A 15,000-nucleotide genomic window follows, 5' to 3' on the forward strand; every position below is an offset into this window, starting at 1 on the left:
GGCCCTGTGCGCCAGCGCAAACACACGCAAAAGAAAATGAGTTGCCATGGATACCCTGTAAATTGGGGAGATGTCAACAAGCGGTTCAGCTGGTTGAACCCTGAAATAAAGGATGCAATCAGTCCATCCTGTGCCAGATGTCACTGACGCACGTGCCAAAGGAGACGAGGTCTTCTCTGGCTCTCAACGAAGGCGGTCGAATTTTCTCTCCCTCTCCTCCCCTCTACTTTCCCTGCTTTGCTTCTTTCGTCTCGTCTACTGTCTTATACTTTGAGAGACTCTCTCTGCACTGCTCTCCAAACTAAAATATCATGGATCTGATAAACTGGCCTCTCAACGCAATTGACACCATCTTCTCGACGAGAAGCTTGGGTTCGGGGGAACCTGACTGCCCTGCCGGAACGTTTGCAGCTGGCTATACGATGGACGCGTGGGAGAGATGGCGGGTCGTGTGTCTGGCGCCTCTTTCCGTGGAGGACATTGAAGATATCTACCTATTCGGGAACTATGATAACAGGAGTTCTGCTGATTGGATTAGGCATTGCCCTAGGTTATCGAGAGAATCAGAAAACGGTAACAGCTTTTCAAAATCTCCCAAAGCTGCCCGTCATGATCGATGCGGTGGGCAGAGCGGTCAGCACTGAGGCTGGGACTAATAACCGCAATATGGATAACATCATGATGAAGCTCACTGCTTTGGATACTGTTTTGGTTAACATCATGGAGAAGCTCACTGCTTTGGAAAGAAAAATGGATCGATATGGAGACCAGAATGGACTAAGAGAGTAGTCGTGTAAATTGGAATGCGTCTACTCGCCCCAAGACCAAACAATCCCAATCATATCTGCTTTCGGCTTCCCTCAACCAGCACTGGCCTCGGCCAAGGCCGCTGTTGGAACAACAATTCCCCTGGAAGAGCACTGTAGCGTGACGCTCTTGCGTTCCTTCCCCCACTTCTACAGACACCTGCTGATTGTTGACTCTCTTTGGGACCTAATCAAGGTTGTCTCCATGGCAATTTGCTGTGTATCACTATGACAATCTTGCGGACTGGGGCACCAAGATTTGATGCCGGGAGCAATGACTCTCCAGTCCTACACTTACATACACACACACACACACACATATATAAAGATATGCACTCACCCCCCCACCCCCCATCCCACGCCTTCGCCGCTTTGTACCGCCAGTCTGACAAGCGGGTCTGTGACCAGTGCCGAAGATAAAGGCCGCAGGACCTGATGGCTGCTTGCCTGTGCTGGATTACCTCCACCCCCCCCACTCCCCTCCCCTGTTGCAAGTCATGTGTTTATGGCGTACTGTTTATGTGCTTATGTTGCTGAGGTGTTTTTTTCCTGTTCCCACACTGTACTCCCCACCAGAGCATAGTCTGGGGGTTGTTGTTTTTTCTCCTCCCTTCCCTCATGTTATGCTGTATTTCTTTTCAATCCCCTGTCTTCCTGTCCTGTCCTCCCCTTGTATTGTATGTATTGTATGTATGGGCAGGTTGATGGCTAATTTCGCTGGTACCTGTGACCAGTGACAATAAAGGCTACTACTACTACTACTACTATGAAAAACAGACAGTGATACATAGGCAGAGAAAGAAAAAAAAAGAAACAAACAAAAAAGAAAGAAAGAAAGACTGAAAGGACCTCTGACAGACAGACAGACAGACAGACAGTGTGAATGAGGCCCTGGTTTATAACTAAAGGGGAGGCTAGAGCTGAAGATGCTTAGGGTTTAGGGTGAAGGATGGGGAGGGCTGAGGTTTGGTATCGTGCTTCTGGCTGAGCTTTGTGATGAGGCCCAGGATAAAACCCTGTGTTATTGCTCTGGATGAGGCCCGAAGCTGAGACCCTAGAACAGCGGTGTCCAATCTTATCCGGAAAGGGCCGGTGTGGGTGCAGGATTTCACTCCAACCAAGCAAAAGCCACACCTGATTCCACCTGTTTAATCAGTTGTTCTTGGCTTGCAGTAGACTCTGGTGTGGCTTCTGCTTGGTTGGAGTGAAATCCTGCACCCACACCGGCCCTTTGTGGATAAGATTGGACACCGTTACGCTAGAAGGAGGGTCAAAATGAGGGACTGGGATGAGACCCTGGGATGAGGCTCATGATGAGGCACTGGGCTGAGACACTGGGATAAGTCTGTAGTCTGATACTGGGAACAGAGCTCTTTCTACAGTATATAAAGAGATGAAAACTGATTTTACAGAATCATCTATAAAGTAAATTAATTAAAGTTAAAATAAGAAATAAACTTAATTAACACCCCTTTAACCCTCATTTTTAAAAACTTTGCATCAGTTGGTTCTTTATAAAACTGTAAATAAATGAAAAGGAAAACCTAGTGTTCAGCCTACTGAACACTAACATAACTGAGCTCTAACACCTGCGCATCAGTCAAACTACCCATCAGATATAAAGAAACAACCTGTTACTAAAGTGGCTGAATAATTGCACCCGATACTTGATTACTTTCAAAGTGCACAATCAGGGAAGGGGTGGCGAATGTTTCCACCAATCAGACACAAGAACCCCAGTGTCCAGCGCATCAACCTAACGCATGTTAGATAAGCATTTCCTGGGACACTCCTCAGTAGCATTATGCCGGTGTGATAATGTGGGCCGTGGGTGCGCCGGGTCACCGTTGCTCACCGGGGTAAAGGTCGCCGGTGGCATTGAACTCAGCTGAGAGCTTTGCAGGTCCTGCTTTCAGGACTGGAAAACATGCCAATATTCTCAAACAAATGCGGGCTCTAAAACGCTGTCCAAACCAGGACCAGATGTGTGTACCGGGATAAAACTGAGAGGGGCAGCTCCCTGCCTCCACCACTCACAGTACAGGAGCACAACAGCAATATTAGTCAGCACATTACCACGGACCCATAGATCAGTCTTCAGAAATACATATAGACTGGAAAATGAAAAACCTTTTGAAATACCAAAAAAAACAGAAAGTTTTTTTTTTTTTTTAGAAAGTGACGATGCAATGGATAGAAAAGTCGACACACACCTGCTAAAATGGCAGGTTTTTCTGATGCGAACTAATCTAACACTATCAGAAATTATGATTTCTAAAGATTATATGAAACGATCTAAAAGGTTTTAGAGAAAAATAAAAAAAAGTTACCACAACCTACCTAAATATATAAGTATTTTCCAAACTACTTTTCATGCCGAACTAATTGCAAACTGTGACATAATTCAAATAAAAATCCAAACTGTGCATTCGAAACATTTCAAATGTTTCACCATTTCCAAAATTGTAATAGAAACGCGAATCCCTTTATGTTTGCATCTCCGGTGCCTGGTGCAGAAATCTGTCAATCAGTGTTGGGAGAGGAAAAATACTATATTCTTGCACATACATTGAATTTCAATAAAGTACAAATTACAAAGACATAGTGAAGGTACTTTCAGATACAAATAAAGGAAACATGTAGCCAAGGGACAGGCAAACAATTATTAAAAAATTAGTTTGAATAACGGCATACAGATAGCATCTTTTGTGTTTTCTAAATAAATAATAGTAAGATATATATTTTAGTCTCTTGTTCAAGATCAAACGCAATACCGTGTTTCCATTTTTTGCAGTATATTTAGCAAAAATTCAAATTCAATTAATAATATATAATATAATATTCCTTCGCTTTGTTTAAGGGGACATTAGTAAGAGCAAAAAAACCCAAAACAAACGTAAGCACAAAGAAAAGGTGGAGTCAATAGAATACGTTTCCTTAAACATTTATCATTGTTAAATATTTGTTTGGTTCCGTTTTCCTTCTGATTAGTTTTGCCTTTTTTTATTCATTTTAATTTCACATTTCACAAAACCATGCCATTTTAACACAGCTTTTAATCTCCATTGCGCTGTATTACGGTAAATACACGTGCACTTCGAGACAATAGTTTTCCTTGAAGGAAACAATAGCTAAACAAAGGTGAGTTTCTTGAAAAGGAAAGAAAACATGAATGGAATGAGGAACATCAGTCAGATCACTTCCTTTAAATCAGAAACCTGTTGCGGTGCAGTTTCCAGGTTTGCATGCCAAAAGCCATCCTTTATCCAATAAAACCAGCACATTAAACAAAGTTAGCTTTTAACCAAATTTCTTTTTGTCGTTCTTTATACAACGCTTCTCTTAATGAAGCGGTAATAAACACAGCCTGTTTTGTCTAAGTCGTTTTCGCCAAGGTTTAGGTTTTAATAGGCTTGTGTTATTACACATAGTCATAAAATTGTGTAATGAGAATAAGTACACATTACACAAGCATCCAGAGCTTATGTAGCTTGAAAATGGGCTCAAGATGTTTGTGGGATTTGGAGGTGTTAGTTTAGATGTGTCGTGTTTCCGTAGTGCTGTGTAACGATCAGATTTATATACTATTTAGGGATTAAATAAATAATTTAATCTGAGCATGGCTTGCACTGTGACCCCATGTCTGCTCTTGTTTAGTGTCGTCCAACCCAAAGGGACAGGGAAGAGTTCCTCAGGGCCAGGTACGGGAACCCGTGTCCTACGCTTTCTTACCTTCTTTTTCATAACTCACCTATGATTTTCTCCTGATAACCCTTTGTGAAGAACTGCATGGCCGTGGCCGCCCGGTGCGGCGTCTTTAGCAGGCCTTGTCTCTGCGGATCTTCTCCCAGACCCCTGAGGATGGTGGTGTAAGCGGCGATGATGCTCGGTAGGCTCATCTCGTTATCCTCCACGCTCCGGGTCCGCTCTTCCTTCCAGCTCTCCATCACAGACGAACATGGAGCTCGGGTGATGCCCTTGCTGGTGGGTTTCTCACCTTTGGACGTCTCTTTGGCTGCTCCGTTCCACTTGGGCATCTTCTCCATCCCGTCCAAGATTCCATTTAGGGCCGTATCGTTGCTCGATGAGGCTTCACTTTCTCTTTGACTTAGTTTGGAGTTCTCCATCATAACAGTGGTGATGTCCAAGCTTTCTGGTATAAGTGTATAACATATAGTGTTAGTTAGACTTAATTATTGCGTTAATGTTCCACGTACCATTGTAAAAAACCTGTTATATCAGTTATTATTTATTATTTGTATACATTTTCCCAATATAAATTCTTCTCCTGTTATTATTAATTAAAACTAATTAATTAGTGCACTGTCACTTTAAGAGCCCCAAAGATAACTGTATTAATTATACAAGCGTTGCTTTAACAGCCTAATACTACTCTAATAGTTATAATATATTTAATAGGATTAGTGTAAGCTTTGTATTAACGTTATTTTTTCTGATAAAAGGTAAATATATAGAAAAACGCTCACTGGTATGAAGTTTCTCAGCTCGGTTGCTCTTTCTCGTCAGGTTGTGTGCGCGCGCGGATCACCTCAGCCTTTATAACCGTATGCTAATTTATGAAGCGCTATTGGTCACTCCGACCGATCGCGTCACCCTTTGGGAGAATCACTAAACACCACGCTGATTGGACGGAGTGCACTGCGTAGGTCGTTAAGGACCAACGTGCTTGTAGTGCGCCTACGTAGGGAGCGAGCAGAGATTTAGGAGTGGACCACGTGAGACAGTAATAACGTGCAAGAGAGCAATGTGGCTTTGGTGCCTTTCTTATTAATGCTCAAAATATTAAAATATTTCACCAGTTAAACTTTAGAAGTGTGTATCTTTCAGTTTAAAATCAATTCCACAAATCACAGCATTTATTTTTAATTTACATTATATATAAATTATATTTATATAATAACACAAATCCACTATTAGAATGTTGGCCATTGTTTATTTATTTATTTATTTATTCCCTAGGGTTTTCAACTATGTATTTAAAATGTTTACTCACTGATTAATTCATTAACACGTGCACATTCGTGCAATTATCCAATCAGATCAAAGCGGTTTGACGTGTAAAATCTTGCAGTTACAGATCAAGAGCTTCGTTTAATGTGAACACCAAACTGGGGGGGAAAAAAAAACATGTGGGCTCTGACTCGAGGCCTAGACACGGAGAAGCTGATGGGTTTTCACAGAATAGTGCAAATGAACTTTGAGTAAACGAGTATATAGGCCCTCACGCTATAGGGCAAACTACGGTGCGCGATAAATTTACATATTCCACCAAAAAGGTTTTAAATAACGACTATGAACACATTATAAAAGTCAACATTTTATTTACCTCTGGTTTCATACACCGTAGTAGTTAAACAGTTCACAGAAATATGTACAAACAAGACAAAAAAGGAGAAATGCTTAATACTAATACAAACACTGATACAGGGAGAATTAATTTTTGTTGAAGGCAAAAGCAGAGAGTTTAGCCGAAGTGTCCGAAGGTTTTTTCTTCTTTGCACTGTTTTCGTCTGTGTCCACCTGCCCGCCCGCTTCATTATTCCCCTCATCGTCTCGCTTTCTTTTCTTGAGGTCTGCACTCTCTCCTGTTGAGCCTTTCGCCTTCTCGGTCCATTTCTGTAAAGGATAGATCCAGTGTGACGTTTGGTGTCGGGTAGCCGAATAGCACATCATCAATCAGACTGTTCACTCAATCAAACACTTCAGCCTAAATAAAGAGTTTGAGGCCATTCGGAATTAAATTCCCATTAAAAATATAATTGTGAAGAAAACAGTTTATGATACCATTTAATTATGGATCAATAACCGTATTTTGAAGGCGCTGTTACTCTAAAATCACTGTCAGTGTTGTTATTATTTCCCCACATTGTTGTTAAAAGCTAAAAGACTACGAGTGAGAAAAGATGTGCTAGTATGGTGAAGGGATACAAGCCAACAACGAACGTATACCTCGACAGAGACACCTCATGCCGAGACAAAAACGTACAACACCACAAACGGCATTATGACCATTAACGGTCAAAATATCGATCTAATTGATATGAACAATAAATATGAACAATATTAGACACACACACACACATATATATATAAATATATACATATATATATATAAATATATATATATATATATATATATATATATACACATACATACATATATATATATATATATATATATATATATATATATATATATATATATATATATATGTATGTATGTATATATATATATATATATATATATATATATATATATATATATATATATATATATATATATATATATATATATATATATATATGAAATAAACTCAAAAACTTTATTTGGATTGGAATAAATATAGTAATACATCATTTTGTTTTAACGGACCTGCTGCTGTTGTGTTATTCTCTCATTCCCTCATTTTCTACCGCTCATCCGAACTACCTCAGGTCACGGGGAGCCTGTGCAGGCGTCATCGGGCATCAAGGCAGGATACACCCTGGACGGAGTGCCAACCCATCGCAAGGGCACACACACACACACTCATTCACTCACGCAATCACACACTACGGACAATTTTCCAGAGATGCAAATCAACCTACCATGCATGTCTTTGGACCGGGGGAGGAAACCGGAGTACCCGGAGGAAACCCCCGAGGCACAGGGAGAACATGCAAACTCCACACACACAAGGCGGAGGCGGGCATCGAACCCCCAACCCTGGAGGTGTGAGGCGAACATGCTAACCACAAAGCCACCGTGACCCCTCTGTTGTGTTATTTTGGCAGGAAAATGTATTTTGGTTTTGTGATTTTTCTTCAGGAAAGTCTCCGTATCTCACTAGGTTTCGTTTGAGTTTAAAATGGTGAGACACCAACAGACAGCTGAAAAGAATCTGTGTTTCCGGTACTTTAAGCTAAACTGCTGAGCTACTTTACTTTCCTTACTGAACTTCTGGTCATGTGACCTATTAATAATAAGCCCTAAAAAGTGCTAAAAATTAAAATTTCAAAAGTGCCATTACTTTTGTCCTAATGCATCACCTAGTGTTCTTGTCTTTTTTATGACTGATTTTGGACTGGGTTATGGTATAAAAAATTGCACCAACTCGTCAATCAAGTACGATTTAAAGCTAATCAAACGAGGTTCAAGTTAGTGAGTCGACTTGGCGGATCTTTTTTTTTTTCCTTGCTGCAAACAACTTACAAATAAATTCCTTCGTTTGCTAGACGGTAAACAAAGTAATTAAATGCGAACTAGCTAAAGAAAATGATCGCCGGAACATTCTGTTAGTTAGTAAGTTAAGATGCTGCACTGCCCCCCCTCCCCCTTATCTCTCCATTCTCTCATTCTTTACCCGTCTTTCCGTCCTCTTGAACTTTGACCCCGTTCAGGTCACCACCATGCTTTTGTCAAGGCATGATGTTTTATTGAGAAAAGTGTTTGTGGTTTTTAAACACAAAACAAATATATTCGTTGTCTATATATTGGCGTAAAGTGTGGCTACAGTGTCGAAGCCTCGTAAAAGAAGTCGAGGTAATGATTTATCGGCACACACCTGGGTCACGCGTGCACAGACCCAGAACCCTAATGGCTATCGACAGAGCAGGTCCGGATGCATTCGTTTCCTGAATGAGGAGGCAAAAGCGGAGGCCATTACAGACCCAGCGATGATTCACCCACACACGGGTCGTTTATGAGAGCCGAAGCCTGCTGCGCACGTTCGCCCTTTCATCACTCGTTCTGTTCATTCAGCCTCTACGAGCCCAGCGCCTCCTTCTCCACCTCGGCACTACATTAACATAAGATCAATGGGTGTGTGCAATAAACCCCCAGGTTTCCAGAGCGACCGAGCTCCCTCTCATCACGTATCAGGGAGGTTTGTTGCGAGGGTGTTCGTCCCTGAGCGGTGAGCGGAGTAGTCCATTAAGTGCAGGGTCACGAACTGAGTACAAGTACAGCAGAGGAGGAAAAATAAAAATTAAGGTTATCTTATTTACTTCAGAACGTAGTCGATTAGATAAGAGATATAATGTGGTGTGTCTTCAAGGTAAAGATCAGCCTACGAGATTTGTGTTTATGCAAAAGCTTCCCAGAAACAGAATCCAGTTTAAGTGTTACAGGTTAAACGCATTCTGAATACCACCAGCCGTCACAGGCAGGTAGAAATGTCTGATATGAAAACGTGACATTTTACTGAAGAGCGAGGATTGTGGATGTCACGGGAGGAGGAAATAAAAATAAATAAATTCTACCTGAGCAATTTCCCCGTCTGGTCTGTTTATATCATCATGATATCTAGATACTTTTATACTCCTGCTTAATGAGCTGCGCTCTCGGGTGGGCGGGACATACTCTCCCTTCCCTGTCAATCAGAGTGGGAGATGTCCAATCGTGGACGCATGTTTACTGGTGTATGTGGAAGAGGACGGACAACGCGCTGCTCCACCCTGTGACGTAGACCTGCAGTGTCTGCAAGTGTAAATTAGCAGGTCATTTCTTACCAGCCTCTCGTCCCCTGACAGCGTGCGGAAGCGACTCATGGCCTCTTTAATGATGTCCATCTCCTCCAGGTCCGGGTTGTTGGCGAGGATGTTTTTCCTGTTCTCCTCGAGCCACAGCTGGAACCCGGTCCTTGGTCTGAGAGTTAAAAAAAAATTAAAGTCACTATTTAACGAGATGGATACAATACAGAATAACTGACTCGACATGATCCTGCTCCCACCTGGTGTTCTCCACGTTGTCTCCAGGTTCTGCTGCAGGTTTCTCTGCCCTCGGTTTCTCCGTCTCCTTCTCCTCCGGCTTCTTAGACGCTCCTTTAGACGTGCTCATCTGCAGCAGTGTAGTCTGAGCCTGAAATACACACAGAACATGGCTTTATTAGTGGGTTTGTTGTTTTTTTAACAAGGTGCCAACAAAGATCATATCTAACAGGCCAAAAGTGAGTCTTATAAAAGTTGACAAGCTCAAGAGGCTGCAGGGTTTTGGAACATATAGTGTGTGTGTGTGTGTGTGTGTGTGTGTATATATACACACACAGGTACCTTGGAGCGTGGTTTCGGTGCCAGAGGCTTTATCACTGGAGCTTTAGTCGATGCCGTGTGTTTCCTGTTGGATGCCGTCATGGTGTCTAGAACATTAGTAGCTCTGGGTTGTGGTGACGGAGATGATGACGGCTTTCCTGATCCACTGACCTGCTCGGTCAAAACAGCATATTATGTCTGACTGAAGAGTTGAAGATAAATTCTTAAAATGATTTAATAAAATAAAAAATAAACAAATGTAAATTAAAAAATGTTCGTCTCACCTTAAAGGGGTTTACACGACCTTCTTTACTGACTGTGAGAGGGGAAGAAAAAAAAGAAGAAAAAAAAAGATTTACAACAAAATAAACATGTTGCAATTTAAATGGGAAAAACGAGAGAAGGGAAAGAGCTGAAGCTTCCAATTTGTCGGAAAATATCAAAGAGTTCAAAACATTTACGCAACTGTAAATCGTTCTCGTAAAGTAAAGTAAATCTTCTCACCTGGTCTGATGGAAGGTTTTTCAGGTGATTTCGTGCCTTTACTGAACGGATTCACACCTGCGATAACAAAACAGAACAAAGTGTCATCCGTAATCAATCATATTCTCTCTCAGGCACTCAGTCAACAGTAAGAGAGCTAAAACTCGTCGTTCCTGAGACGTTCGGTCAGAGGAAGGCGTTGTGGCTTACATGAAAGACTCAAAGCAGACGAGAAACACTTACCTGTGAGCTGAAAAAACCAAAACAAAGATTAAAGGGTAAAAAACCGTTCAGTGAAGTAACTTAAGACACTGCGGCACATCTACCACATTACAAGGTGCCATAACTTTAGTCCTACTTGAATGGCGAGAACTCTTACGTGACTTCTTGCTTTCTGGTTCTTCCTCAGCTTCCATCGGTGCTTCCTGAGCATCTTCGTCTTCCTGCTCGTCTTCATCGCCGTCTTCCTGTGCGGCTCTGCCGCTCGAGCGCCTGGCGACTCGACTTGCTAGATTCGACCTGTGAACAGTCAAGTTTCAGTGTAAAGAATCATCATGCAAGTGTGAAATACAACAACGAATTAAAAAAAAAACAAAAAAGAAAAACTCGATTCACAGAGTACCGTGCATTTTGTGGCTGGCTGTAATAGGCTGCTTCCTCCTCTGGCTCCTCTTCCTCCTGTACTTGACTGGCCTTCTCTAGAGCGAGCTCACTGAGCCTCTGAGCAAGAAGCATGCGTCTGGAACGTGAAGCGTAGCGGATGGCGAGCGAAACGACGCTCTGCGTCATCATCCCAGCCAACTCCACACAGCGGAACTCGCGCTCCAGCTTACACGACAGCTGACGTGCGACGCGACGCAAACAGGAAGTGAGCGGCTTGATATATATTCAGCCAGTATATTCATTTTTCATGGAACATAAAAGGAACAACAGCAGCATTAACGTAAGTGATAACAGAAACCGCTTACTGCGAACATCTTCATCAGCAGCTCCTGCTGCTCCTTCTCCTTCTCCCTCTGACTCGCCTCGTCCGTCTCGTAGCCGCTGGACGACAGGTAGCCGAAGTGATTATGGAAGAGCACTGAGCGCCAATACTGCTCCTGTAGACACGTTAGCAAAAAAAAACACATCGTTGTAAACGTATCAGAAGAGGCTGATTGGATGTTATTTGTGCATTACAGCATTATCTGTAACACTGGACACTTGAAAAAGGAAAAGGGGGTTTGGGGGATTTTGTATCCTTGATCTTGTATCTCTGCAATACAACAGAAGTAATTGTTCACAGATTCCAATCTGATTTTATGAAGACCAGAGAGTCAGTGTGTCAAACAGTACCTGCCTATCTGCCCACACCGGCCTGACAGGTGTTACAGGAAACATCTTTCAGCTACAATTCCTACCCAGGACAAAGCTGATTGTTGGAAAAAAAAAAATTAATCCCAAAAGTACACACACCTCCATCTGGCCTTTCTCTGTGCTGGTCTGGCAGAAGGGCAGGTTGAAGGGCAGGATGGCCACAGCGGGACGAGGAAGAGTCGGCGGGAAAATGGATCCTTTACAGGGAATGCACCTGCACAGAGTGAGGGAGAGAGAGACAGAGAGAGAGAGAGGCAGAGAGAGAGAGATAAGGAGAGAGAGAGATAAGGAAAGAGAGACAGAGAGAGAGAGAGAGAGAGAGACAGAGAGAGAGAGAGAGAGAGAGAGAGAGAGAGAGAGAGAGAGAGACAGAGAGAGAGAGAGAGACAGAGAGAGAGAGACAGAGAGAGAAACAGAGAGAGAGAGAGAGAGAGAGAGAGAGACAGAGAGAGAGAGAGAGAGACAGAGAGAGAGAGAGAGACAGAGAGAGAGAGAGAGACAGAGAGAGAGAGAGACAGAGAGAGAGAGAGAGAGAGAGAGAGATCAATCTCCTAAACTTTCACCTTATTTTTAAACTTCTCCCAAATACAGTGTATAATTTTCCAGGTTAAGAAATGAGTTGCAACAGAAGCTGCATAGACAACTGTGATATTGATTCCATAAACAACTACAGACTAAAGTTAAGTCTAAACCACTAAAGACACTTTAGAAAACACAATGGTTGCTTATTCAAATGTATAAATGTCCTGTACTTCTTTTGATTACTCGCTTATTATTTGTCTGAAGCTCTAACAGTTCTAGGGACCGTTGGAAATTTGTAAGAACCGGACATAGTGACACATTTTTACAAACTCGTCCAAATTTTTTGGACCAGACAAAGGATTGAATGTCTAGGAAACCAAATATGCAATTGATGCCAGTTAAAGAACGTTTATGTAAGAATTTATTCAGAACATACAGGTTAAGTTTGTGACATGAATTCCTACAGAAGCGTATAATAAAACCCCACAAACAATGAAGCCAGTGTGAAGAACGTCCTATAAACGGCTTGTAATTGGTGGGCGAGTGTAAGCTCAAGTCACGAGAGAGATTAATTGAGATTAGTGAAGGATTTTGAGCTCCCGTGGAATTTCGAGCTGACCAACAAAAGAAGCCTAAAAGTAACTGGATTGTCACAGTCACGTTTAAGTGAAAGTCACATGACCAAAGCAATGCGTTTCCAGGGAGGAAAACATTCTAGATTTGGAGTAGTTTCAATGAGTTTATTCACACTTTCATCGAAGTCCCAACCTGAACGACATTTTCTGAGATAACGATCAAATATACTCTGAAAACCCGTCTTTCCGTCATGAAGCTGTAATGTTCCTCTTAACTATGTTAAATTAACATAAAGCAGGCGTGTTTTCTGAAGGCGTAGCACGGCCTGGAACAGACAGTCCCTCGTTATAATTACCAGAGCAGCTGGTTTGGTCTTCTGGCATTGACTTAAAAAACAACATGACAGTGAAATATATTCGGAGCTATTAGAGTCTCACCTGAGCTGCTGGGGGTTCTCGTATATGCCGACCACCCAGTAATGATCCGACCTGTTCTTGCAGCTCTCTCTGGTGTTACACACAGGAGTCCACGTGTTTCCCAGAGAGCGGTTCAGCATGCGCACCACGCCCTCCGAGTCCACGGCGCACGGTGTTCCTGCACACGGGGTCATAAAGCTAATATAAATCAGATCACTTCTTTGTTGTGTTTGTAAATCCGGTTCTGTTATCCACTCATCACGTCTCACCTTCGGCACTGAAGCCCATCCATGTTAGGTGCGACTTGCGGGAAAGGGGAAGAGGTTCACCGCCGATGATCTGCTTTCTTTTGTGGCCGAGCTGCAGAAGCTGCACCCCGAGAGCCTGATCTCCGTCAAACCCCGTCCCTTACACACAAACACACGTTGCGTCCGGGTCATGAGAAATGCCACTGTATGACACACACACACACGCACACACACACACAGAGCATTCATACCTCTGTGATAGACTATAAGAAGTTGCTCCCCGTGTCCCGCCATGCACACTACAGGACCCGGCAGGCTGAACACTTCTCTCTGAACACCGCCGATGGAGAACAGGCGCACCAACATGACACTGGTAGCCGCCGCCACCCAGCCTTGTCCCAGACACAGCGCCATCACATCCTCGCCTTTTGGCAGGTCCACTATCCACTCCTTATTCGTGTCCCATGAAGAGAAGTGCAGGCACTGCAACTTGCTGGGAAGGACACAGCAGAATTTAACACAGCACCATGTAAATAAAAACAGTGTAATAACAGTGTAGCATGCGTTTACATTAAACCCCAAAGATACCTAGCTAGTTCCTCTGTGCCTTCACAGGCGAGCAGAACGGCCTCCTGGGATAGATCGGCTATGCTGTGCTCCAGCGTGTTGGTGAGGTGCATGGCGTGATGGACAGCAGAGTCGTGGAACTCCACGTCGATGGCATTATCCTGTTCATCGTTGTAGCTGCGCACGATACCCACTGAGTTCCAAACCTGAGGAAACGCACACACACACGTGTGCGATAAAATGGTTATTATAATTTATTCTGAGGGAGAAAAAGTAAGAAAAGAAATTCATTCATTCATTTTCTACCGCTTATCCGAACTACCTCGGGTCACGGGGAGCCTGTGCCTATCTCAGGCGTCATCGGACATCAAGGCAGGATTCACCCTGGACGGAGTGCCAACCCATCACAGGGCACACACACACTCTCATTCACTCACACAATCACACACTACGGACAATTTTCCAGAGATGCCAATCAACCTACCATGCATGTCTTTGGACCGTGGGAGGAAACCGGAGTACCCGGAGGAAACCCCCGAGGCACGGGGAGAACATGCAAACACATGCAACTACACGCAAAACACACAAGGTGGAGGCGGGAATCCAACCCCCAACCCTGGAGGTGTGAGGCGAACATGCTAACCACTAAGCCACCGTGCCCCCAAGAAAGCTATTCATTGCATGCAATTTTAAATTGAACTTTTATGTCTATGATACAATTCAAATTAAATATTTACATAAAATTCTTATCGACTGCCTTTCTGGATCTACATATTAATAAACCTGATTGAAACAAATATATTCAAATAAGAATATAAGAAGAAAAATTTTATTCTTAAATATTGTAAATATTGACTATTATACAGTAGAGTTTCTAAATTTATCACGTAATTAAGTTGATTAAATAGTATTTATACTAAACTTTGTGCATTTGGTACAACAAAATTAGTAAATTTCTTACTATTAAAAAAAAAAAAAAAAGAAACACTAAATAAA

The 15,000-nt window shown here is 42.6% G+C and overlaps 2 protein-coding genes across 3 annotated transcripts in view; both read right to left on the reverse strand.

Moving 5' to 3' along the window:
- Positions 1–5,351, reverse strand: part of gch1 (GTP cyclohydrolase 1) — a 16,825-nt gene extending 11,474 nt beyond the window's left edge. Inside the window, exons 1-2 of one of the 2 annotated variants that reach the window (XM_060880444.1) lie at positions 5,294–5,351; positions 4,558–4,959 (exon numbers count right to left, since the gene is read on the reverse strand). In XM_060880444.1, coding sequence (XP_060736427.1) covers positions 4,558–4,936 — 379 coding nt within the window. In that variant the 5' untranslated portion in view covers positions 4,937–4,959; positions 5,294–5,351. The remainder of the gene's footprint in view (positions 1–4,557; positions 4,960–5,293) is intronic. The other variant, XM_060880445.1, reaches the window with a different exon arrangement.
- A 777-nt stretch (positions 5,352–6,128) lies between these two features.
- wdhd1 (WD repeat and HMG-box DNA binding protein 1) overlaps positions 6,129–15,000 on the reverse strand; it is a 17,935-nt gene continuing 9,063 nt past the window's right edge. The window contains exons 13-26 of the mRNA XM_060880443.1: positions 14,026–14,210; positions 13,689–13,930; positions 13,459–13,596; positions 13,211–13,367; positions 11,775–11,889; positions 11,288–11,419; positions 10,942–11,159; positions 10,699–10,838; positions 10,341–10,397; positions 10,121–10,152; positions 9,858–10,007; positions 9,539–9,666; positions 9,318–9,453; positions 6,129–6,443 (exon numbers count right to left, since the gene is read on the reverse strand). Coding sequence (XP_060736426.1) covers positions 6,261–6,443; positions 9,318–9,453; positions 9,539–9,666; positions 9,858–10,007; positions 10,121–10,152; positions 10,341–10,397; positions 10,699–10,838; positions 10,942–11,159; positions 11,288–11,419; positions 11,775–11,889; positions 13,211–13,367; positions 13,459–13,596; positions 13,689–13,930; positions 14,026–14,210 — 2,013 coding nt within the window. The 3' untranslated portion in view covers positions 6,129–6,260. The remainder of the gene's footprint in view (positions 6,444–9,317; positions 9,454–9,538; positions 9,667–9,857; positions 10,008–10,120; positions 10,153–10,340; positions 10,398–10,698; positions 10,839–10,941; positions 11,160–11,287; positions 11,420–11,774; positions 11,890–13,210; positions 13,368–13,458; positions 13,597–13,688; positions 13,931–14,025; positions 14,211–15,000) is intronic.

This window comes from Tachysurus vachellii, chromosome 10 (assembly GCF_030014155.1).
Source record: "Tachysurus vachellii isolate PV-2020 chromosome 10, HZAU_Pvac_v1, whole genome shotgun sequence".
NCBI lineage: Eukaryota > Metazoa > Chordata > Actinopteri > Siluriformes > Bagridae > Tachysurus > Tachysurus vachellii.